This window comes from Theropithecus gelada, chromosome 15, assembly GCF_003255815.1.
Source record: "Theropithecus gelada isolate Dixy chromosome 15, Tgel_1.0, whole genome shotgun sequence".
Lineage (NCBI taxonomy): Eukaryota > Metazoa > Chordata > Mammalia > Primates > Cercopithecidae > Theropithecus > Theropithecus gelada.
The window spans coordinates 24,004,960-24,032,319 of NC_037683.1; the positions used below are offsets into that span (position 1 = coordinate 24,004,960).

At 40.2% G+C, this 27,360-nt stretch overlaps 1 protein-coding gene across 2 annotated transcripts in view; it reads left to right on the top strand.

Moving 5' to 3' along the window:
- Nucleotides 1-27,360, top strand: part of ASTN2 (astrotactin 2) — a 981,001-nt gene that overhangs the window by 397,313 nt on the left and 556,328 nt on the right. For both annotated transcript variants that reach the window (XM_025359305.1, XM_025359304.1), the window contains one exon: nucleotides 13,771-13,938. In XM_025359305.1, the coding sequence (XP_025215090.1) occupies nucleotides 13,771-13,938 (168 nt within the window). The remainder of the gene's footprint in view (nucleotides 1-13,770; nucleotides 13,939-27,360) is intronic.

Below are 27,360 nucleotides of genomic sequence, written 5' to 3' on the forward strand. Positions count from 1 at the left end.
AGCTACTAAGGAGGCTGAGTTGGGACAGTTGCTTGAGCCCAGGAGTTCAAGGCTGCATTGAGATATGATCGTTCTACTGCACCCCAGCCTGAGCAACAGAATGTGACCATGTCTCAAAAAAAGTAAAATAAAATAAAAAGGAACTTCACATATCTTGTTCCCTTTGCAAAGAACATTATTTCACTGATATGATTATCTCCCTTCTCCACTATAAAATACACACACACACACACACACACACACACACCCCTATCAGGTGCTCACAGCAGCTTATTCCTTTCTACAAAGCACTCATTCCTATGTGTGATCATCTTAGTGTTAGTGCATTTACTTGCTTAATGCTCACCTTCTCTCCCACATTGTACACTCTATATGGACAAGTGCTATGTCTTTTATATTTTCTGCTGAATTCCCAGCTTTACAACCAGGCCTGGCACATAAGTGGTGCTCAGTAAACATTTGTTGACAATATGAATAAATACATTCAGAAGTTAAACACAATAATCAGCCTGCTGAGAACTAAAGTGACAGGACATGAAGTACAGGACCCGGAGTGTGGTCTTCTGGATTCTGGTTCCAGGTTTGTAATTAAATAATTGTGTGTAACTTGGGCAAGGCACTTTTACTGACCTCAACTTCTCCATCTGTGACATGATAATGAAGTAACTCCCTAGAACATATCTGCATATACATTGAGTATAATATGATTGAATACCAACTGTTCTAATACATACTTTTTGTTCTTTAACTTACTTCTTCCTCACGCTAACCCTACAGGTAGTTACTGTTTTTTTCTGATTTTATTTTTTTCAAATGAGCTTACTGAGTTCGAAAGAGGGTAATACCTTTGCCCAAGGCCACACAGCTATGAAACAGACCTAACTCCAGAACCTCTAACAGCTCTTGCTATGAGGATCAAGAGAGATATTGGATGTAAAGTTGTTATGCAGTGTTTTAAATGCTAAACAAAAATAAAATTGCATATTATTAAGGCCCTTTAGTGAACCTCAGGTAAGATCTGAAGGGCCACTGGAGAGTGTGGGGAGGGAACTGTGGGGTTTGCCTCTTTTGTTTCCATTTGATAACATCTATGGCAATGTTCTACAAATAGTTGCCTTAAAGCACCATTTGTCACTCCATTCATTGATTCAAAATGCTTTACTGATTACCTGCTAAGGGCCAAACGCTGTGCTTAGAGATGCCAATTTAAAGATGAATTAGATATGGTTTCTTCTTTAGAAAACTCACTCTCTCCCTAGGTAAATAAGACATCCGTATGCCCTAAACCTTGCCACGTGCTGACATCTCTGAAAGGGTGGGCTAAATTCGAAGGCACCGGTGGGGATACTGATATAAGAAAAGAGATGCATGTGGCAGGCTTCAGGACAGAGGAAAGACAGGCTACTTCCAGGTGATGGGACCAGGGAAGGAAGACAAATGAGTATAATCTGGGAAGATAGGGGTGGTGAAGAGGAAACTTCAGGATATGGGGACAAAGGCAAGTGTGAGAAGAAGAAAGTGGCATATTTAGTCAATTTCCGCCTATCTTGGCCCAATGTCTCAGCCTCTTCCAACAGAGGGAGAACATATTCTTAGCAATTAGCTAGACACCAAAAAAAAAAAAAGTTTCATCACCTTCTATGTGTTTGACTCACTACTACAATTTTATATATATTCTACCCTTTCTTCCTTCCCAAACCTTCTGAGGTTGGTGTTATTGCTGTTTTCAATATCATAGAAGTACTAGTAATAGTACCATCATCAGTATTCTTATTAAAAAGGTAATACAGGTGTAAATGGAGCAAATATTAAATACACCCTCTTTCCTATTCCTAGGATATTTCCAATACTAGTCTGCCCGGTTGATTACTCTTTTGATGCATATCTTTCTAGAATTTTTTCTACACACACACACATACACACACACAGACACACACACACACACACACAAACATACACACAGAAACCCTGAATGGCTATTTTTATGTTTGTTTATTTCAAATCTGAGATAATACCTTATCTATTTTTGGGCAACTTGCTTCCTTCATGAACCATGGACATCTCAATGTGCCAATACACACAGGAGTGTGTGTTAGGTATTGTCCCATTTTACAGAACAGGATCCCCAAGGTTCACAGAGGTGAGTCATGGGCATAAAGTCCATCAGGTGGTAAATGGCAAGGCTGGGGTTTCAACCAGTCTTCTCTGGCTCCTTCAGACTACATTTCACCAGCTGCGTCCAGGAACAGAAGACAGGAATTCACCTTTCATGCGACATATACCAGAAACTCGTCCCTCAGCCACCCTGGGTCCTATTTGATCCCCAGGGCCTTCATTTGGCCCTTGAATAAAAACCTTATTTTTTTTTCTCCTTACCTTTCTCAGAATTCATAGTAGAACTTGACTGGTGAAAGGCTGGATACTGGGAAGGCTAGAGTGTGGCTAAGCTGCAGATCCCCATTATTACATTGCCCCAGGTATTAATATTATATATTTAGGCAGCTGTTCTCATCTGTGCCTGACAGTGAAATTTGTTCCATCAACATGACCGTTGAAACTGCTGATTTTTGGATGCTTGGCCCCATGTAGTCCTTTGTAGCATCATAAAACAATTAGATTTAGGCTTAGCATTAATTTGAATTATTGTCCAGTTTCCAGAAAATATCTCCTGAAAATGTCATGACGATATATTACATGTCTTTGGAGATATTAAGTATTGAATTACAATATTATGTCACCTTCTCCCTGACTTCTTTGTTTTTTTTCTTACTCTCTCTTTCAACATGGTATGATTTATGTTTCAGCTACCACCATGAGAAGCTCAGTATTTATAGAAGTAATGAGCGATGTATGTTGACAGAGGCAAAAAATAAATACAACAACCAGAAATCTCAGTGATGTGGATAGGTTTTCCTTGAAGCAAGCAGAATGCAAGGCAGCCATGTGTTAACAGAGCTCTGGGGTCAGAGTCAGGTAGCCTGCATTCTAATTTTGCATTGTCAGTTTCCTAGCTGTGCAATTTAGGACATGTACATTTAACCTCTTTTAGCTCCAATTTCCTTGTCTGTAAAATGGGACTAAAAGCAACACCTACCCTCTAGTGGTATTTCTAAGCAATGGCATTAGTAAAAAGAAAAATCCCATTTTCTTTTTTTTTTTTTTTTTTTTTTTTTTTTGAGACGGAGTCTCGCTCTGTAGCCCAGGCTAGAGTGCAGTGGCCGGATCTCAGCTCACTGCAAGCTCCGCCTCCCGGGTTCACGCCATTCTCCGGCCTCAGCCTCCCGAGTAGCTGGGACTACAGGCGCCCGCCACCTCGCCCGGCTAGTTTTTTTTTTTTGTATTTCTTAGTAGAGACGGGGTTTCACCGTGTTCGCCAGGATGGTCTCGATCTCCTGACCTCGTGATCCACCCGTCTCGGCCTCCCAAAGTGCTGGGATTACAGAAAAATCCCATTTTCTATGTGCATTCAATGAGTGAGGAACATACACAGACTTACATTTACCTTGCAAATCCTGCAAGGTAAGTGCTATTCACCCTCTTTTAGATGAGGAAGCAGAGAAAAGAAATATCGAGCATTTCCCAGGGTCACTCAAATGATGAATCGTCAAGGCACCTTTTGAATCCAGATGTGCCCACCTCAAGGTCTATGCTTTTTCCAGTGAAGCCATTTCCAGACAAAAGAGAAGAGAGCAGAAAGCAAGAGACCTAGAGAAACAGGAACACTTACAAACATACACACGCTGACACAAGAGACACAAAGCAGGCAGGTGCCTATGCCTAATTTGGTCAATTGGCATGGAACCCACAGTGTAGTCATGAAAGAGATTTGGGGAGGAATTGCTAATACGGTCATTCTTAGTCCTCACAGTTGTGAGCTGTCCTTTCCAAACAGCTCCTGATGTTTCTGCTGATTCCTTGGGAAAGGCAGAAGGAAGCACATCTCATAAAAAAGGGTGGACCCTAAGAAGTGGAAACGGGGCTGCAGGGAGCATAGTGAAGCTGGTGGGTCCTGTAGGCCACAAGGTGCACTCATTCGTTTGTTAATTTCTTCAGCTATTCATATCTCAGCCACAAATTTTCATTCCAAATGTATTGTACCTAATATATGCCAGGCATACTTCTAGGACCCCTACAATGGTTCCTCACTCTTGCAACATGTCTTCAAGTAGGGTCCCTCATTCCCACCCTATGCAGATCATCCCAGGAAACTGTGACAATCAGGGGAAAAGCTGCTAGGATAAGTCAGCCTAGAAGAAATGAGTCTAGCCTGAGTAGGTGAGAGCAAGGTGACTTTGTTTTTTTTAATGAAACTAATATCTGGCTGTGTCCCAAGCAGGATCACCATGTTGCACAATTTCAGGAGGTGCCATCTACATAGGACACAGTGTGGACAGAATTATCTGTGCTTATGTGTATGTACAAACGTGTATGCACATATACATGGGCATACACAATTATCAACTGTATATACACATGCAAAATATATAGTAATAGGTATTATATATGCAGACAGATATATGATTGTAAATAGAATGTGTAATTTATCTTGTACATTTTGTGCCTAGAATAACAAAACATGAAGGCCTTAGCCAGGAACTATCCATAGGCAATCCAAATGAATCTTTTTTCATTTCCATAGATGCTCTATGAAGTAAGCATTATTCACATTGTACAGATTAAGAAATAGAGGAGGCTTACCAAGACTAAGTGATTTGTTCTAGAATCATACAGCAACTCAGTGGCTGGGCCAGATTTAATCTGTCCCAATTAGACTCCTGTCAAAGTTCCCGTCTAAGTTCATGTCTTACTTGAGCAACTGACACAGAGAGAGATTTTTCAGTATTAGTAATTCAGAGCTAAATGACCTCTGGATCTCGGGAGTAGTCGTCAACCATGTTCATTCAAAAAGCACAGATCTTAGTTAAAAAAGAAATCCAACACTAAAATTGGGTCTGATGCCTAAATTCCCAATGAAGTCATAAAAAGAGTCCAAAAAATAAAATAAATAAATAATTAATTAATTAAATTAAAAGTAAACAGCTGCTTTCAACCTGTAGCCAAAATTCTTCTTTAAAAATGGGAAAACACGTCATGACTTTATTCTTTTCCCGTTGCCTAGTTTGGTACCAAACCACGGTGTTCTTGGGGGAAAAGATACTTTTTTGAAATGTCAAAACTTCAAACCTTTTTTGTCCAGACTCAAACACCCCTAACTCAACTTTGAGGCAAGACCGCAGATACATAAAGGCATGTAGAATTCTGTGGCAACGTGTTTTCAGCCAGACTTTGATTACAAGTCTGAGGTAGGGAAGAATATATATATATATATTTAACCCAGAATACCCCAAATCCCAGTGGACTGTTCATCTCCATAGTCTTTTTTCTGGGATATGCAGTGATGAGATCTCAATGCCTCTTCTATGAAGTGGTCCTCTCACAGTTATTAGCATTTCCTCCTCCCAGGAGGGAGCTCTAGCCCAGTGACAGTTCCCCTCCACCGGGACGGTTCTTGATTGTCAGTGGAAGATACTGGCACAGACTCTGAGCTCTTAGAAGTTAGGGCACTTGGATTCTGGTCTAGCTCTGACACCTGTGGCTCTGGGAGAGTCAGTTGACTTCTCTCACTCCCACCTCCCTCATGGCCAGAAGAGGTTGAGCATCACAAAGTCCATGTTCTAACTGTGGCTACTTCACTAATCCCAGGGGGATCTTAGGCACATCCCCCACCCCTTTCCTTGACCCTCAGTTTCCTTATCTCTGCAAAAGGGTCTGATTATAACATATATTCTCAATAAGGACATAACATCCCTAAAGGGGTAAAAATTGATCTTGGGGAGGGGGTGAAAATATTTTACTCTATGTACAGTGAAAGCATAGTATATAAACAGTACATACAGTATATAAACAGATATACAATATATCTCTGGTATTAAAATTTCATGGGTGGGAGGTGGTTAGGAAAAAATGTCTAAAAACACTTGATAAAAATATTAAAAGTTGAGAAACTCTGGACTAGAGAGACTCAAAGTTTTCTGATAGTCTGTAAAATTAGATACATAGCTATCATAGCACCATAAAATTCTAATCTGTTGTGTAACGATTCCAGGAAACCCCAATCTTAACCAAGTTGCTATCTTCTTCAGAGCATGAAAAGAAAAAAAAGTACTTTCATGTAAAATTAACAGAAAGAGGTTGACTGTCTTTAAAATAGCCACTGGAACATCTCAGCGTTTTCTTAGCTTCTTTCTTTGCTTTGTCATTTCCATCTGATTCACACACTTTATGGGTATTATAATCCCTCTGTCCATCCAGTGATATTGGAAGTGTTTGGAACCAGATAAGACACCTGACTTGGTATCTGGGGAGTGGATGAAAATAGCTTAGGTCAGACTTGGGTTTTTATCTTGAGCTCCATGAACCTCCAGGGGATCCATCGATAGAACTGTGCTTCACTTATTGATGACATTTGCTATACTATAAATTTGGTTTTATACGTTTGAAAGCTTTATTCTGAGAAGTTATTCATAGGTATCCCAAGCACAAAATAAAGGTTACTAAGTGGAGCAAATGGCAAGCTTGAGATATTTGCTGTCAAATAAGTCAGAGGTGGCCAAGGGCAGTGGCTCACACCTGTAATCCCCACATTTTGAGAGGCCAAGGCAGGTGGATCGCTTGAGCCCAGGAGTTTCAGACCAGCTTGGGCAACATGTTGAAATCCTGTCTCTACAAAAAACACAAAAAATTAGTCAGGTATGGTGGTACTGTAGTGTCTCTGTAGTCCTAGCTACCTGGGAGGCTAAGGTGGGAGGATCACCTGAGCCAGGGTCGAGGCTGCAGTGAGTCATGATCGCACCACTGCACTCTAGCCTGGGTAAGTTAGAGCCGTTTCAAAAACATAAATAAAATAAAATTAAATTAAATTAAAAAACCAACCAAACAAACAAAAAGAAATAAGACAGAGGTAATTTTCTAGGGCTACCATAAAACAAGTTTCACAGCCTGAGTTGCTTAAGCAACAGAAATTTATTTTCTCATATTTCTGGAGGTTCGAAGTTTGAGATCATGGTGTCAGCAGAGCTAGTTTCTTCTGGGGCATCTCTTCTTGGCTTGTAGATGGCTGTCCTCTCCCTGTGTCCTCAGATGGTCATTCCTCTATGTGTACCTGTGCCCCAATATCCTCTTCTTACAAGGACATCAATTATATTGAAATAGGACCCACCCTAATGACCTCATTTAACCTGAATTACCTCTTTGAAGACCCTATCTTCAAGGACAGTCACATTCTGAGACACTAGAGGTTAGAACTGCAGCATATGAATTTGGGGCAGAACACAGTCCAATCCGTAATGAGTAGGAACCATACAGAGGAACAGAAAAAGGTTGGGGTTGATTCAAGGCAAAAGGACAGAAGATGGCAGAGGAAAAGAGAGCTGGGAGTGGAAGGTCAGGAAGTGAAGACAGAGATAACCGGAGGAGGACTCTCGAAGATCCTTGTAAGAGAACCACCCCCACAATAATGTTCCTCCAGAGTGGTTGCTCTCAGAGACTGTTTGCTCCCAGCTATCCAGGTTGCCTCTGCCCATACTCAAAAACCCTCGAGCTTGTTTTTAACCACATTTTTGCAGTCGATCACCCACCCCTTATATAGTTTTCTGTTGATGGTAGGTGGTGGAATGTATTCAAGCCTGACTTGGGGCTCTGTGGACCTGGGAGAAGGGTAAAAGTGGCATGTTCTTCTTGAGTCTGTCGGGCTGATAGTAGATATGATCTTCATTCCTGCTTCATCACACAGTTTGTTTTTCATCTTGTTCCCAGGAAGATGTTTCTCCCAGGTCCAAGACAGCTAGGACCCGTGGTATTCATGATGTAACAGAAGGAAGGGAATCTTTAATTATTTTTACCCAAAGAAAGAGGGAAAATAAAAACGAAAACTTTTGGCTAAAACAGTCTCTATGCTTCATTTGTAAAGACCATCTTTTAGCCACACAGTCTTTCATTACTGTGCTCACCATTTGCCACTGTGACCACAGCCTTCTTTTGAAATCTCCTGTCCATGGTTCTCAGAGGTCTATTTCATGATGCGAGGTGTAATGAAAGGGATTTGCAGCTGCTGTCTGGCTCTCCAGGCAATTTTGTCTGGTGATACCTCCTTCCGTGGTATTTTTAGTTCTCATCTGTAGCCTTCTGTTTCTTTTGTGGCTGTGCCTCTGGCTTTTCAGAGTATACTACAGAGTGGCCTGAGCTCCCCAGCTCACCCCTGATCTATGCTGCACAATTACAGAAGCAAGCTGATAATCAATGTAATTGAAGATCAGAGTTAATGAGGACCTCCGTGCCCGTGCAGTCCCCTGAGCAACGCTGGGCTTCAGATGCTAGATAACGAAATGATTGGGCTGAACTGAAAATCCATTTGGCTAATTAGATGATGTATATTCCCATAAGTAAGTGGGAGAAAAAAACATATATATATATATTTAAAAATAAGGAAACATGACATTTTGAAGTTGAAATTTTGGCAGAGATTTATTTCAGAGTCATTGCTCTCTGGGGAGATCTATTTGAGTGTAGTAAGGAACTCAGAACAGTTAGTAAAGTGGGGAGGACACTTTAAAGCCAAAAAATAAAACGAGGGTCCAAAGAAAAACTAGAAAAACATGAGACACATGGAATAGTGCCTTTTATTCTTTTTCTGTGTAGTTTGTATTCCCAAATAAATGGAATTTATTCAGAGAGCTCTGCTAGACATGCCTTAAACTTAGTGCTCTCTTTCTCTCTTGTTCTCTCTCACATGCCCACACCCAACCTTGACTTTACCCTAAGCACGGCAGTGATAGTAGAGTTAAATGAAGCCCGGCTTTGCCTTCAAGAAATGCACAATCTAGATGGGCAAATAAGTAAGGCAAGTGAGGGGCAGGGGGAGGGGAGCAGACAGTCATGCTTTACCTTAGATTTTTCATATCTGATCTTCCTTCCTGGGCTATAAGTTCTCAGTAGGCAGACGTTCTCAACCAGAGCCTGCTGCAGGGCTTGGCACATAGCCATATCGGAGTGAATGAATGACACTCTACCACAGCACATATAGGTGCTACTTGAGTGGCATGCCTTGCAAGTAGTAAAGAGATTAAGAGTAGTGCAGGCCAGTTTTGGAGTCTAGCCTTAAGCGTTAAACGCCACACAGGTAACCACTTACTCTGGAGGAAACAGTTCATTATGCCATGGTCTCCTTTGCATCCTTCAAGGTATAGCTTAAAGGCCAACTCTTCAGTGTTCCTCTTTGAGCCTCCTTTTTCCTCTCCCTTATATCCAAAGACAATGCCTATATTTTTCAGGCAATTCTTACCACACTCTAGGTTGTACTAAAGATATCTGGGCAGATATTTGATCTCCCTTGTTTTATCCCTAATTTTCTCAATGGATTCAGCCCATTTCTTAGTCTCTCTGTCTATTTCTTACACAGGAAGGAATTTAATCAACGTTGGGTAAATGATTACATTAAATTTGGCACAAAGTTACTTCTTTTCAGGCTCTGATATGGCACCTCCCTGCCACACATCCTTGACCCTTCTCACTGAGTTTCTCTACCTCCCTCTCTACTTTTGCCATACACATCATGAGCCCATTCAGTGAACAAGAGCTCCGGAGCCACAATAGTGATGTTCGACATTTAGTTTGGAACTGGGGAGATTCTGAAGGGCTAGTCTTATATTCTGACTCTCACAGGATGGAAAAATTAAACTGTGGGATCAATGTGGTCTGTCTCTCTCTATCTTTCTGTCTTTCTCATAATAACACAAAAACAGCACAAGCTTTGTGAGGAGACCTGGATGCTATTGCCTTCACACTCAGCTTCACACACTTCACACACTTCTGCTTCACAATTCCATGATGAAGTGAATTGAACTTCCCTCTAGTCAAGCATGGAACTCTGATTTCATTAATGCACTTGACATTCACTAAGGTCCTAGTATGTATCAGGCATTTTACTGAGAGTTGGATTGATAAGGACTAATGAGTCATGATCTCTTCTCTGTAGGAAATCACAGTGTATCAGAGAAAGCAAAAGCCCTCCAACTCTACATGATATGCACTATAGAAGAATTCACAGACTACTATAGACAGAGGAAAAGGACCATAAAAAGCAACTGACCAAAACCCCTAAGCCTCAAGATAGCTTGAAAAAAGGCAAATGTTCCAGCTTCGAAGGCTGAAAAATCTTGGTTTAAGTTCCACTTTGACCACTTACTGGTTGTGCAAATTTGACCATGTCAATTTCTCTCTGAACTTCATGTTCAATTGGAAGAAATACCTATCCTGCAAGGCTGTTGTAAGGATTAAGTGAGCAGAATACATATCACATTCATGCCACGAATGAACAGAGGACATTCAAAGGATAGTAACTCCCTTCTGCCATTAAACCAACTGTGTAACTCTGCATAATATCTTTTTAAAGACATTAAGGATAAACTGCTGCCTTAGTTTGTCCAGCCTACTATAGCAGTTGGTTTATAAACAACAGAAATTTATTTCTTACAGTGCTGGAGACTGCAGATTCCAAGATCAAGGTGCTAAAATATTAAGTGTTTGATAAGGGTCCATTTCCTTATTCACAAATGGCCACTTCTCCCTGTGTCCTCCCATGGTGGAAGGAGTGAGGGAACTCTCTGGAGTCTCTGTGCTAAGGGCACTCATTCCATTTAGAGGCTCCACCCATGTAATCACCTCCCAAAGGCCCCACCTCCAAGTATCACCACATTGGGGATTAGGTTTCAACACAGGAATTTGGGATGACACAAACTTTCCATTTATTATACCTGCTTTTTTAAGCCAGTCTCTTCCATGGAGACTCATATTTCTCATAATTGAGAGAAATCTGTTTACTGGTATTGCATTTAGAGCTTCTAAGTTCATAAGAATTGAAAATAATAATCAAAATAGTTCCTGTTCCTTGAGATTTCACAGAGCTTGTAGTGGACATTGTGATGCTGCCCTCAGGTTTCCAATCAGCACCTAGGCACTTATTCCCCAGCTGCCAGAAATGTGGATGGTTGACCACTCTCAGCTGAGTCATTTTTTGAGTAATGCCTTCCATTGAAAGGGACCACTCCACACAAGATTACGTCCCCTCTCCAGGGACAGCTCATAGCTTATAACTGGCTGATGTGGGGATAGAAAGTCCTGACATCTTTGTCTTGATTTGGAACATCACTGAAGGACCATCCCAGCCCCAGAGCTCCCCCATGGGATCAGCTGAGGGCTTTGCCGTGTGTTCGTTTGACCTCTCCCTTTGCCCAATCCCACTTTGCTCATCCTCTTACAAGAATATGTACCTCAAAATATCCTGAATGCTTGTGTCTGCCTCCGAGTCTGTTTTCTGGTGATTCAGACCTAAGACAAATGCATTGTCTTATGCAATCTTTATATCAACCTATGAAAGGGGACTTGGTATCACACCTTTCATATAGGATAACTGAGGGTTTGTTTTTTTGACCAAGTTTGTAGAGCTGGTAAGTAAAAAAGTGAGGATATGAGCTCATATCTTGCTGATTCTATTCTCTTTATCACTGCACTGTGTAACTTTCCTGAAGTAGAGGGATTAACCAAACTCAGTCCTGGGACACAATTCAATATCCATCTTTCAGTCTTTAGTGAGAATAAATACAAGAGTTATCCATTTAAACAGCATGACTGTGCTTTTTAAAAGAAAAATCTGTAGTTGATACTGATGTTCTGTGCCTTCCTCAAGGACCCATGTGACATGTTTCTGCTTGGGCTTATTTCCAGGGGGGGAAATATGGCTTTGCAGATAGATTTGCATATCTTCTTCTGCCAGAAATTTGAAATATGGAATCCAACAGACTCCTTCCTTTTTTGCCTTAGCTGCCAAGGACTTTAGGGCCAACTTGAAATGTGGTCATTTCATTATCTCAGTCCTGATACTATCTATTCCCCCTACTTCACAAAGATGCCTCTTTCTTTTGCACCAAAATTATGTTGTCCACTGTGCCTTTACTTAGGGATTTACTGCATAGGATGACAGAAATCATATGATTTGTGTGAATTAGAGAAGCTAATCATTGCCGATCATACCCTTACTATTTCCAGGGAAACTTCTCCTCCCACAGTCTTAGATGCTCAGTCAGCCAGGTGTGGTCTGATGTGATCCCGCCTCTCTGGCCATTGCTCATTGGACCACAGCTTTTCACCAGAGTCAAGAGGAGTCCAACCATAGGTCAGCCAGCAGAGTCAGATGTGACCTGACAGAGAGGCCTCCATAGAACCCATTTGATTCTTATTAACTGAGTCTGTCTTTGGAGAACTTGAATTGCACTCACAGAAAGATTTGTTTCTTTGTTTTTACTTGACAGTGAGGTAGACACAAGGTGAGAAGCTGAGTCATGTTAATTATAAAACACAATTTAAAGTCTCCTGCTGCTGCCGTCTCTAGATCTGCCATCAATCTAGACTCATGCTCCCTGCCCAGCTTTGTGAAGCCTGGTCCTGTGTGGGTACATATTTTTCCCACTGTGAAATTCTATCTTTGTTTTGTTTTATTGCTATACATACATACACTCACCATTTGCAACTTGTATGCAGCCATCCTGAATGAGCTTCTGTTTCTCGCCTCCCAAAAAAAGTATGTGTGTATATATATGTGTGTGTACATGTGCATGTGTGTGGAATATCTATCTATAGATTATTATACATTTATATGTAATATATACATATATGTATGTTTCCACATATACGTGGGATAATAAGGAACATTTTAGAGCAAATATTGGCCTACGCAAGCACTCAAGAAGAAATGTTAGCCATCATAAATGTTGAAAAATTGGTTGATTAGAATAAAAATATTAATATTTAGCTTCTCCTGAAGAAAATCTGAAGATCTGGTGCCATTAGCCTTTAGTTCCATGTGGCAAGAGCTGCTGGAGCTGTATCATAGCTGCTTCATTTTAATGGGGCCTACAGTGTTCCTTGTGTGTCAAACCCCACCTTCTCCCTATTGTTCTGCAACATCAGGGCATTTTTTTTCTTGGGTGGGCGCTGCTCTTTTCCTTAGAGGTGCTGGGGATTTCTTTGGAAATCTCACTTTGTCTCTGTTTTCTCTATCTTGGTCTGTCTCTCTCTATCTTTCTGTCTTTCTCATAATAACACAAAAACAACACAAGCTTTGTGAGGAGACCTGGATGCTATTGCCTTCACACTCAGCCAGTCTCTCCTATTGATGTTAGCCTCCTGGCCCCTGTGGGTATCAATGACCCCTGTTCCAGAGGAGACATCTGAGTGACAGGGACATTAGCTTTTTTCATTTCCTTTGAAATTTAGTATTTAATCATTATTTCCTAGGATAAGTCAGGTGCCAGCTAAGCATTTTATCTACATGAATTTATTTCATTCCCTTATCAACTCCATGAGGTAAGTTCCATTAATATTCTCCTTTACAGAGGAAGTAACCAAGACCCGGGGCATTGTGTGACTTGCCCAAAGTCAATGCCTATTAAAGGCAGATCCTGAATTTGACCCTACTTCCCTCTCAGTCCTAAGGGCCTATCTTTCATCACTAGGCTAAATTCTCTCCCATGTTTGATCTGCCTCTATCTCCCTATGGGCTTGCAACACCATGACGGGCACATTGCAAGTGCGCTTAGACAAATGAGATCAGATGACCCGGGGGATGTGGCTCGTACGCACCTCTCTGTGTTCCTGTAGCATCAGCTAAGACCTTAAAATCAGTGAGAAAGTAGTCATCTCTCTGTTCACCCATAGGAAGCAGCTTCGTGGTGAGTGAAGGGAGCTACCTGGACATCTCCGACTGGTTAAACCCGGCCAAGCTTTCCCTGTATTACCAGATCAATGCCACCTCCCCATGGGTGAGGGACCTCTGTGGACAAAGGACGACAGATGCCTGTGAGCAGCTCTGCGACCCAGAGACCGGTGAGCCATGGGAGCCGGGATGGGGATAGAGGGTGGGAGAGGCTGGGTGGAAAGAGGCTCTGTGCTCCCTCTACCTAAAGAACTATGGATTCTGAGCCATTGACAAGTGACTGGATAAGAAGGCCCATCAATCTAATTAACACTAATCTATGTGCTGCCATTGCCTTTCAAGGGAGGAAATTCTTAGAGAAACACAGACTCTCAGAGTAAGAAAGGACCACAGAGAACATCTGGCCCAACTCCAGACAAGCAAAATGTCTGCACTTCAGATATCCCTGCGTTCAGAGCTTATCTTCTTGTGACTAGCTGGGTGATCTTGAGCAAGACACTGCCTACCTTTCAGTACAAGAGAATGAAAATAGCACCCAACCCACAAAACTGTCATTAGGATTGAATGAGATGCTGTGTAGAAATCTCATGCATATTCATTCAGTCACTCAACAGGTATTTCTTTAGTAGCCAGGCATATTTTTAGGTATTGGGAAGATAGCAGTGAACAAAATATGCAAAATCTCCACCCTCATGAAGCTTACATGCTACTGGGGTAGACACTAAACATGCACTGTGGAATACAGTAGCCACTAGCTACATGTGGCATTTTATTTTAAATTAATTGAAATTAAATAAAATTAAACATTCATTTCCCCAGTCATACAACCCAGATTTCAAGTGTTCCATAGCCATACACTAGCAGCTACATTTTTGCACAATATAGATATAGAGTATCTTCATCATTCTGAAAATTTCTATGAGACAGTGCTGCAGTAGTCAAATAAGCAGGTAAATTATATGACTCTATGAGGTGATGATAGATGCTGGTGTAGGGGAAAAGAATGATGTACAAAGCATGTAGAGTGCTAAGCTGGGAGTATGGGTGGAGTTTCATTATACACAGTGTGGTCGGGGAGGCCTCTCTGAGAAGGTGACATTTGAGCATCCACCTTGAGATGGGAGAATAAACCATGTCAGTATCCGAGGGACGTGTTCCAGGCAGACGGAGATAAAAGAGTCAGTGGCGCAATCTCTACTTACTACAACCTCCACCTCCCAGATTCAAGTGATTCTCCTACCTCAGCCTCCTGAGTAGCGGGGATTATAGGCACATGTCACCATACCTGGCTAATTTTTGTATTTTTAGTAGAGATGGGTGGTTTCACCCTGTTGGTCAGGCTGGTCTTGAACTCCTGACTTCATGATCCACCCATCTCAGCCTCCCAAAGTACTGGGATTACAGGTGTGAGCCATTGCGCCTGGCCTAATATGCTGCTTATTTAGCACTGGCAGTGGGGCCAAGATGGAGAGTAAGAAAGAAGGGGAGTAGGAGAATAAAGCTGAGAAGAAGAAGTTTTGGGGCATGGTGGTCCCCAGGGCCTTGTATAGGATAATATGGACTTCAGATTCTACTCTGAGGAAGATGGACAGTCTTTGGGAGATTCTGAGTACAGAAGCAACATGCTGTGACCTGCATTTGAATAGGACCACTCTGGCTGCTGTGTGGTGAATTGATTCAGGAGTGTTCAAAGGTCCTGTTACTCTAATCTAGGCAAAGGTTGGTAGTGGCTTGGACCATGGAGGTAAGAGACGAAGATGATGAACAGTGATCAGATTCTGGATATATTTAAGAGTATACGCTCAACAGAATTTATTGCTGAGAATAGAATGCAAAAAATAGAGTGGAGTCAAAGATCATTCCAAATTTTTCAGTCTGAACAATGGAACACATTGAGTTATTATTAACTGAGTCAGGGGATGCCGCGGGAAGGTCAGGGTTGGGTGAGGAAGACAAAGAGTGCTGTTTTGGGTGTAAGTTCAAGATGACTACTAAACATCAACAGAGAATGGGCATTTGGGTCCTGATCTAAGAGCCCCCAGCTAAATTGGGATTCCAGTAGTAGAACGTCTAGCAACCCTTCCCAAATGGGAAATAAAGTGGAGCTGGGTGTGGGTGTTTACAGTGTGCCCTTCACGGGATGCTTCTTTTAACTGGTGGGCAGCCTAAGATCTGGTTGTCTGATGGTGACCCAGGAGATCACCTGTGATCCTGTGAACTTCTCACACAGGAAGCTTGATTACACTGGCTGCCACCCTTGGTGGTTTATCTAACCTGTGCACAGTTAATGCCTGCCTGACCATCAGTCATGTGCTGGGAGCCTGCCTTTGTGTTCTCCTCAGCATCCAGGGCCTAGGATAGCCCCTGCTCCTTCAAACAGAAGGCACAGATTCAATTAAACACCACCGTAGGAAACGAGTTCAAAGAGTAAATACTTACAGATCCTGAGTCAGGAAGGCAATCTTCTGTCCCTGGGTCACAGGAGGCAAGAGATGGGGGATGACTCAGTTGCCAATTTTGTTAGTTTAATTGTCTTGACAAAACGGTGTTTATTTCTATCACCTCATCTTCTGCCTCTATTCGCCTCGTGTCCTGGGTTCTAGGCATACCACCCACGTGCAGGTTCGCTGAAGGCACCATGCCCTCGCATGCCTCTGTCCCTTTCACAGGCAGTTTCTTCCCCTTGAAAATGTCTTTTTCCTTTTAATGGGAGATCAGGGGCTTCTTTTTATTTCCTACACTTTCAGCCCAAACACCTTTCCTCCCACAGGTGGCATTCCTGACCCCCTCCCCCTAGCCCTGAACAGACGAATGGGCCCTCCCACCTACTGTCATAGCCTTCTGTGCTTCCATATGTCATGGCCTTGTTCCTCTACAAAGTCATTGTTCTTTCCTTGTCTGGAACTATCACCAGACTGTAAACTTTGTTGGAGCAAGGAGGGAGGTTCAAGATGTCTGTTTCACTTTTCTTGCTATCTTTAAAATTCAGCATAATGCCTGACATGTAATTAAGAGACAAAGAATAATACAAGAAGGAAGGAAGAAGGGAATTTTCCTCCCGATGCTTCTTGAAACGATTGTATATACCAATTCTAGTTGTTCCCCTTTTATTCACTTACATAAGAACTCAAGTTAAATATTTGGCAGATCTAGAAAAACTGGATCACCAACAACTGTGCAGCATCCAGGTATCTGAATTCTAGGATACCCTGGTCTTACTCTCTTATTCCAACACATCTCCAGCAGCATGCCTCTTTCCATTGCTTACTCTGCTTATACTCAAAATTATTCCCCAAACATCCCCATGTAAAGTTTTACCTTTTGACTAGAGTTCAGCTCTTCTCTCCACCTGAAATGCCTCCCACCCTTTAATCATCTACCTTCCACAATCCTACTCATTTAATTTCTTCTTACTTCTTCTCAGTAGAATGGATGACTTCTTCTACAGAATCATCAGAGTTTTTTGTTGACTAAAAACCAGATTAAAACTTGAGTTAATGATTGAAAGTTTATCTCCCCTGCTAGAAAGTAAATTCCTTAGGGCCAGAGATCATATCTATTCCTATATTCTTTCCACTGCAATGCCCAGCAAAGCACCTTTCTCTTATAAGTCACTGAAGGCATAAGTGGATAGGACTGTCTACAGGTGGAAAATTGAAATAGGAACATAAGATCCCTAAATATAGTTTCATGGGGCTTAACTCAGATCTACTTTGTAAAATTTAGTTCAATTCATTAGATTCAATTCAAGCAAGATTTTCTTAATTCTGCAACTCATAAGTCGGTGTGTTAAGTATTATGGGAAATCACAGACAAATTGCACAATGTTCTTGCCTTCATGGATTTTACATTCTCACAGGCATAAAAAGAATCTGCTCATATATAGCTATTATCAAAAACACAGTGTAGTATAAATCAAGAACAATGCATTAACAAAGTGCCTCAAGCCTGAAGAACAGGGAGAAATGTATTCTAGATGGGGATTTCAGGAGATACGTCATGGAGAAGATGACCTTTTAGCTCAGCTTTGTAAAATCAGTAGGGACTATGAGTATGGAGGGTGCTTTAGCAGAGGGAACTTGATTTTTTGAAAAAGAGAAAAGTTTAGAATGATTCTAGGACCCAGAGAGCAATTTAGTTGTGCTGCCATCTGGAGAATGAGGTGCAGGCAGAGCACTGGGAGAGTGGCAGGGGATGAGGTTGGGAAGGTAATATGAAGAGAGGTCTTTAAAAGGTAAGGATCCAAAGACTTTGAGAACATCTGTTCTCACAAGTAGATGGGTCCACCTGTTTTGGAGAGCATCTAACTCCCTAAAAGAACAATTAGAACTTTCTCCACTCTTTGCTTCCCATCAGGAATTAGAATTTGGGGAAAGTCATGGAAAAACTAAACCCTGAAGCCCTATATACATTTAGATCTGGATATGTCAAAAGTAGCTTAGCTTCTTTTAAAGAAGTCTCTCCTTTCTGAGTCAAATCTGTAGAGCTGGACAGAGTTATGGAGTCGAAGCGTTGGTTATCATTCCCTAAAGCTTTTCTGGATGTGTTGATAAGAAGAATTGTTTCTCCCAAGTGACAGGGAAGGAGGAGGAAAGTGGAGAAGATGCTACAGCTGAAACATTTATATAATTGTCTTGGTGCACACATGAACCTGGCCAAGTTTTCCTGGCTGCATGCCACAGCCCATCTCCGGTGTGTTTTTCCAGGGATTTCAACAATTAGTACCACCCACAGGGATGACTATGGAATTAGATCCGTGATGCGCTGGAGCCAGCTCACGTGGCATCATAAGAGTTGACTGTTAACATCTTTTCCCAACTCTTTGTTCAGTGATGGCATGTTGATAGCCTGAAAATATGCTGTGGTGAGGATGTTTACACCAACACAATTGGTAAATGCAACAAAATCGAGTTTATTTTTTTTTTCAGAAAGACAGTCATTAAACATTTACCAGCACAACACTGGATGAGATGAGAACAAACCAATGAAAGACCAAGGCAAAAAAGTGGCTAGTGGAGACCTGAACATGTCACCAGAGTGACATTGTGCTCCTTCCCAGGATAGACTACCATTATCTTCATCTCTCTGAGGACAGAAAGTGAACATCCAAGGACTACATGCTCTGGTCCAATAAAATGCAACACCAAACAGTTGAAATCATTAGGCTTTGACTCTCAAGAATATCAGTGTGGTAATGTCTTATTGTGAAACAGCTTTATTAAAATTCTGCACATCTGTGGCATCACACCAAGTTCTGTAAATAAAACCTTTGACAATATGGTCTACAACACATGAAGCAAATGACAGCAGAACACTAACTCATTCTTTCATATGTTTATTCATTCATTCAAGCACTTAGTGAACCAGAGGAGAATTGGAATATCTTCCTGAGTCAGACACAGCCAGGTTTAAATTCTCTCTTCTCTGTTTCCTGGTTGTAGGGAGCTGGGTAAGTCATTTAACATATTCAAGCCTCATTTTTTATAACTAAAAATGAGAAGAATAATTTCAACTTTTTAGAGTTGTTGTAAGGATGGGATGAAAAATAAAATTTAAAATTCACTGGTGCAGTGGATAATATATGGTGGAAACCCAATACAAGGTTTTCTCTTATTTTTATAATCAGTTATTCAGTCATGTGTATCTTCACTTACTAGTTCAATAAATATTTCATGAGCTGTTTAATCCAACAATGTGCATAGCATTAGATTATGTGAGAAGAAAATATGATATCATCTCTGCCCTGCAGTAGCTAACCAGCTGAAGGAGGAATTTAGAGTAAGCTAGACACTCCCATCTGCTGAACTTTTATTTAGTCCTTGTGTGACTTCTGAACATTGGCAGTGAAAAAAATTACTGGCCAGGCATGGTGGCTCATGCCTGTAATCCCAGCACTTTGGGATGCCAAGGCAGGTGGATCACTTAAGGCCAGGAGTTCAAGACCAGCCTGGCCAGCACTGTGAAACTCTGTCTCTACTAAAAATACAAAAATTAGCTGAGCATGGTGATACATGCCCGTAATCCCAGCTCTTTGGAAGGTTGAGGCACAAGAATTGATTGAGCCTGAGAGGTGAAGGTTGCAGTGAGCTGAGATTGCACCAGAGCACTCCAGCCTGGGTGACAGAATGAGACTCTGTGAGAAAGAAAGGAAGAGAGAGAGAGGAGAGAGAGAGAGAGAGAGAGAGAGAGGGAGGGAGGGAGGAAGGAAGGAAGGAAGGAAGGAAGGAAGGAAGGAAGGGAAGGAAGGAAAGAAGGAGAGAGAGAAAGAAAGAAAAGAAAGAGGAAAGAAAGAAAAAATAATAATTATTAACCTTCAACCTTCAATTCTAATGTCAACTTTGCCACAAATTTGCCATTTGACCTTGAGTATGCCACACCATGAACTTCAGATTCCTTTTCTTCAACAAAGCAATGAGTGGGAACATACTTTTAGTGCAAGAAGAGTTCCTAGCCATCTAGTGTAATTAAATGAGGAGATCAAGAGCCACCAAGGCTAAGCACATTTCCCTGTGTCACACCATAAATTAGTGGCATGATACAAATTAAAAGTCTAAATAATTTCTAGGATATTTTCCAGCTCAAAATCTATGTTTCTATGACCTTTTAAGCACTAATAACTTAGCATGTACATATGATTGAAACAATTTGTAAATGGCATTTATACAAATTGAATTTTCTTTCCACGGTTGATATGAACTTCAGTCATGTTCACCATTACATTCAGTTTATTTCCATGTCTTCAGCAGTCACTTTTCATTTGTAGTAGGATATGAAATGAGAATATACTGTATGTGGTTATGTCATATAGCAATCTTATATTGTACTAAATATTTCTAATGCTTACAGATTGTTTCTGGTATTTGCTGAGCTCTATGTTACTAAAGTTTAAAGGGATACAGGATTTTTATGAAGCTATAAATTCCAAGAATCTACAGTGATGGAGAAATTCCCTGTTTTGAAGGAAATGGTATCTTTAGGACTTTCTAGGTGGTAGAGCATATATAGTGAAGTATGGCAATAAGTAGGTAAAAGCCACAGTAAAATATGCTGATATTTGTCTATAGAGAACCAACTTTCTGGCAGACTGAAGAGGGGACATTTGTATATGAGTATATACATTATAGAAAGACTTGGTCTTTGCTCACCTTGTTTATTGCTGTATCTGGAAATGAAACAGTTCCTGTATCAATACATCTTTTCTTGGATGGATGAATGGATGGATGGATGGATGGAAATCAAGTTTCAGCTGCTAAAGTGTCAAGGCTTGTTCAATGAGTAAGGTGTAGGCTTCTTGTGTCAGCACCATGGAGAGTTCTCAGGGTGCTGACAACACTCTGGCTAAAGTGTGTGTTTGCTAAATTAACACTTTCTCAGCGATACCTAATCCTTTTCTGAAACTCACCTTCTCCCCTGCTTGGGCAGCACTGGTCTTTTCTGAACTCAAATAAGGTAAACTCTTCCCTTTATACATTTAGAGTTAGTCCTTGTTTAACCATGCTGCTATTCCAGAGAGCCTCAGCTGGGCATATCCTCCATGAAATGAGTCTCTCTGATCCTCAGAACCCATATTGCTCTCCAACTCACCACTCATTTGTCATGAATTTACTAGAATGTGAATTAAACAGAACTCATCTGAATTTATTATCGATTAATGAACATGATACCTTGTTATTCTGGCATGAAAGATAATGGAATTAAGCTTTTAAAAATCTTTTCCAACAAAAGTAATTGAAAGAACAACAAGAAATCAAAGTTTTCTGCTTACATTCCATGAAACAAGTCAGTAACTCATAAATCCTATTTCTTTCATCAGATTAATCCATTTAATGCAGATTCATTATCTATATGTAGCAGATGGAGTGTTAGACAACAACCAAATACAGCTTATAGTCAAAAGAGGTATAATGGAATTTTGGTGAGATATCAAGAAGTACATGAACATTGAAGTGACAATAACAACATCTAAAATTATTAGGCACTTATTGTGTACCAAACACCATGCAAAGACTTTATATAGCTATTCTCAGTTATTATAATAACACTTCTAGGTAGTTATTGTTGCTTCGATACAAGTAGCTGTGTCTTAAAGCAGTTGATTGACATTCTCAAGGTCATATATTTACCAAGTATCACTGCTGGGATTTGGCCAAGCTACTGTTTTAAGGAGTTGGCATGTGAGGAAATTTGCTTAGCATTGAGAAAAGAGAGGCATTCTAGGATTCCCCCTTTGATAGGTATTTGTATAGAATTCTCAGAGGCAGGCATGAATCCTTTGGACAAATAATTTACAGAATAAGCTGACTTGAAAAAAATAAAAATACTGAATTGAATTGAGGGCAAGGAAACAATACAGAACTGAGAGGTTGAAAAACTGTGTGACAGCATGTATGAGTTGTAGGGAAACTACTTTTTATCTCTGTTTGGTAGTCTTGATATATTTGGTTTAAATGTGTTGTAAAATGTTATGTTGTAGAAGATGTTTAAGGTCTTTTAAGAAAGGACAATCTGTGTCTAGGATGAGGTCATAAAATTTCAGGGAGCCTGCAAAGCAAGCAACAGGCCTGACTGTTCAAAAATTTAGAAGGTCAAGAAGGTTAGGGTAAACTACAAAAGAGACTGAAAACTTTTTCTTATTGGGAACTTGCCAGTCCCATTGAAAGTCCAAGGCAACCTTTGCTTCTGAACTTGAAAGAAAAAGGTTGTCAGAGATCTGAAATCTCACACCACAAAGCTGCATATAGGAAGAAGTAGCCTAAGGTATTTCTGATGATTATACGTACAAAAAAAGGGAAGTGCTCAGCTTTTAAGATCAGATTTTAACATCATAAATACAATCTACTGACATTTAAATTAGAGAATATATTTAATTTTATCCAAAAACTGTGTTAAAAAATGTATTGGTTTTCTAAACATGGCATATGTCCTACTATTTAAAAAATAAATCCAGGAAAGTTCTAAATATATATGTAAAACCTTACAATAAATATATTATCAATAAACAAATGTATGGGAAAAAAGATGATAATGAAGCCTAGGTTGGAATTGTTAGTAGGATATAAAGCCATGTTGTAAAGAGTTCCATATTTGTTAATGGTGAGTCATTTCTTCTAGCCAATGTAATTGCATTAGTGATGGTGCTGTTTCTTCTTCATGGGACAATCTGTTCCTCATCCAGCCCCACTTCTTATAAACTGTATTCTGTAGTTGGTTCACTCCTCCTTATCCTTCTTGTTTCAACTTAAAATGTCACTTCCTCAAGGAAGTGACTTTCTATACTAGTTTATTTCCCCAATGTGTTATGCTCCATTAGTGCTCTCTACTTTTCCTTTATAGTAAATAGTAATAATGGTGCACATTTATACAGTGGCAACTGTGTCAGTCACTCTTCAAAGCCTTTACATATATTATCTCATTTAATCTCTCAATAACCATTTGAGGTAGATGCGATTATATTTAAAATAAATTAAGACACACACATATATATAGTTTATGTACCACTAAGAAAAAATGCTGCCAATAATAATAACCATACTATACCATACTATACTAATAATTATCAGCTAAGTCCTCATTTCAGGAATATTAAAATATGGGGGCTGGGTGTGGTGACTCACACCTGTGATCCAGCACTCTGGGAGGTCAAGGTGGGAGGATCACTTGAGGCCAGGAGTTCAAGACCAGCCTGGGAAACATAGTGAGACCCTGTCTCTAAAAAAATTTAAGAAAATTAGCCAGGCATGGTGGCATGCAACTGTAGTCCTAGCCACTTGGAGGCTGAGGTGGGCAGAGCACTTGGGCCTAGGAGTTCAAAGTGTCAGTGAGCTATGATCGCACCACTGCAATCCAACCTGGGTTACACAGTGAGACTCTAAAAAATGAAAATAAAAATAAATTAAAAATGAAAATAAAAATAAAATGTGAGAAGTTGCATGCCTTAGGATTAATGTAATGAAATAGTGTTATCGTCTCATTTTACAGGTGAGAAACTAAATCACAGTTAATGGATTTTTCCCGAAGTCATTTAGGAAGTGATAGTGTCTAGATTTGAATCCTACAAGTCTGGCCTCAGAATTTACCCTCTGAACTACGACCCTATGCCATCAGCGCATAATTACAACCTTGAATGATACATGTATGTGTGTCATTCTGTGTTCAATTACTAGCTATCTAAAAAACTGTGTGCCTTATAAAGGCAGAGATTGTGTCTGCATTATCCACTGCTTTTTCCTCATTCCCAACCCATCGTGCAACACACTGTTGATGTTTAAAAATGAGTGGTGGAATGAGCGCATGAAAGATGAAATACTGAATTCAGAGAAAAACTCCATGTCCTCTAATCCCAGCTTTGTAGTTTACCCATGGTATGACCTTTGACAAGTCCCCTTTTCCCTATGAGCCTCAAATTCTGTATTTATAATACAAAGGGCATTTCCATTAGATTTTCCCTGAGTACTCTCCAGCTCTGAAATTCTGTGTACTGAAAATCTTTACTGAAAGCCAGTATTCTGGCTTTGAAATATGTAGAATGAAGAAAACCACTGATTCCTGATCTCTTGAAGGACAGATAACATGTGCACCCATGAAATGTGGATTAACACAAGTGTTTACACTTAATAAGCATCTTGTGGTGGTCAAGAACTTGCACTCTGGATTCAAATGGATGAAAATTCATATCCCAGCCCACTTGGGTCCTGCACGACTTTGGACACTTTGCTGACCCTTCCTACACTTCTGTTTTTCCCAAAGGTAAAACAGGGGAAAGATTATCAACATGGCAGACCTTGGAGGGTAATTATGAGGACTGAGCTAGATAAAGTGTATTATGCACTGAGCACAATACCTGGTAGTTAAAGCTCAACAAACATTCGGTATTACCATAGCTGTGACTAAAACATGGATTGAGTGAAATGAATGTATCCTTAAAAAAGGTCAGTTATTGTGAGCCTTAGCAATCAGGGAAAGCTTCCTCTGGTGGGGGTGGAAGATAATAGAACTGAATCATGAAGCAAAATAATTATTGTGATAGAACTCCACTGTCCAGTCCAGTAGCTATTGGCCATTTTTGGCCATTTAAATTAAAATGTAAACTAATTACAATGAAATAAAATGTAAAATTTAGCTCCTCCATCGCATTCACCATATTTGAAGTGCTCAGCAGTCACATGTGGCTGGTGGCTTTCATATTGGAGAGATATAGAGCATTTCCATTGTTGCAACAAGCTCACTTAGGCAGTGCTGTGACAGAGTGAAGAGCAGAACTACGTTTCATATATGTTTCATTTCATTCAAAATTGTTATTGAGTGGCAATGCTGTGTAAGACACTGCTGTGTTTATGTACTGATATTCAACAGGAAGAAAATTCAGACCCACTGCCTTATCTAAGAGTGTTTAGTCCAGTGCAGAAGTCAGCAAACTATAGCCTGCAGGACAACTGCTGGTTTTTTGTAAATTAATTTTTATTTAAACACAGCCATGCTCATTAGCTTACATATTGTCCATGACAGCTTTTGTGCTACAACATCAGAATTGAGTAGTCACAACCCTATGGCTTGTAAACCTGAAAATATTTGTCAGTTGGCTCTTTACAGAAAAATTTTGCCAATTCCTGGTCTGTTGAATTCCTTTAATGCTTTGATGTCCAAGTTGAAAAAATGGCTTTGGTATTTATTCATTCATTCATGTATTTGTTCATTCAACGTTCAGTATATATTTATTAAGCACCTAATTTAAGCAGGATGTGAGGCTCTGACAGAAGAAACAAAACAAAACAAAAAAATCTCTACCATCATGTAACTTACATTCTTGCGGGGCAGGGGACAGGCACAGAGTTAAAATATATGTAGTAATATAGTTAAATATATATATATATATCTCATGTACATACTATATATAGTACCCTATATATAGTACATTACATATAGTACATATGTACATCTATAAAGTGTTATATATACATATTTACTATATATACATTTATACATTATACTGTATATACATATACACTATATATATTTACACAGTATATAAATTTATACATATATACATTTATACAGTATATGAGTATGTAGAAATATATAATGTACTATATATAATATGTGATACACTTTATCATGTTATTTACTAAATATATTTTATTACCATATATACTAAATACAGTAATTTATATATTTCATTACTATATAGTTTATATAGATACTATGTATAGTAGCACATATTTTATTACTATAGATAGTATCTATAGTAATGAAATTGTATTGCTGTATATACTATATATAGTAATAAAACTATAGTGAATAACATGTGATAAAGTATATCACATGTTAGAAGTTGAGGGGTGTGTGTGAGAAGCCTGCAGAAAGAGGGGGCTGTACATATTGCAGAAATGGTTGCAAATTTGAGCAGACTGTTCAAGACAAGCACAACTGAAAAGGTGTGGGAGCAAAGCAGGCCTTGTGGATATCTGGGGAAAGCATGGTGTAGGTAAAGGGGCAGCCTGTGCAAAGGCTCAGAGGGGTGATTGTGCCTTGCATATTTGAGGAAGATCATAGAGGCTAATGTGCTAGGTTGAACTGGGTACTAGAAGGGTATTAGGACATGGGATCACAGAGTCATCAGAGGACCAGAATCCCTGGGTGGGCCTTGCAGAACGGTGCAAAAATGTTAGCATTTTCATTTGCCCTGAATGCAATGGGGAATCACTGGAGAAGTCTTAGCAGAGGGGTGACATCATCTAACTTCTATTTTAAGAGTATCACTCTGGTATCTCTGTTTAGGAAACATCTGTAGGAACAGAGGTAAACATGTTGGAAGGGAGACTAACGGGAGGACTGATGTGATAATCTAGGCCAGAGGTGGTGGTGGATTGGATCGGGGTGGGAAAAGCCAAGGCAGAAAGAAGCATTCAGAATCCAGATATTGCATTTCATTCTTTGCAATTTAGTGTGCATCACTTATGTGCCAGGCATTGTGCTCAGTATCGGAGTTAGTTAGACAAAGAAGCTGCTGTCTCTGGCCCAGGGAGATTCTGGTGAACTGATTTCATGCTTTGACATAAGAGTTGAGCAATCTGCTCATTGTGTGTCCCACATGTGTTTGAGCTCAAGACCCAGTTTTTACACCATCTCTAAAGATAGGACCGAGGAGGTGACAACACCAACTTGGGATGAAAGGAGAAGAGAAACACTGAAGCGGGCATGTGATACAAGTGAGAGGGTGAATAGAGCTTTGCTGATCCTTTTGTGAGGCAGGGCTGGGAGCAGAATGAACTGAATGAGGTGCCTCAGGCAAAAACTTCAAGGAGGCACTCATTCTTAGATGATAACCCTGTCCTTACACAATTCTAAATGCCCTCTTAAATGTGGAGGAGAAAAATATTAATTAATGACGCTTGCCTCTCTACCCCTTCTCCTGAGAAGCCTTTAAAGACTCCGCTGAGATGACAAGTAGGGCTGGGCACTGTGGGGGCATAGAACAAAAGTCTCCAGGGTGGGAGGAGCCCTACAGATTGTCTGGCCCAAGGCTTCCTTCTACACCTGATTAGCTTGAGGTTTTGGGAGGGTTCATTTAGTAATTCAGTAACTTAGTGGCAGAG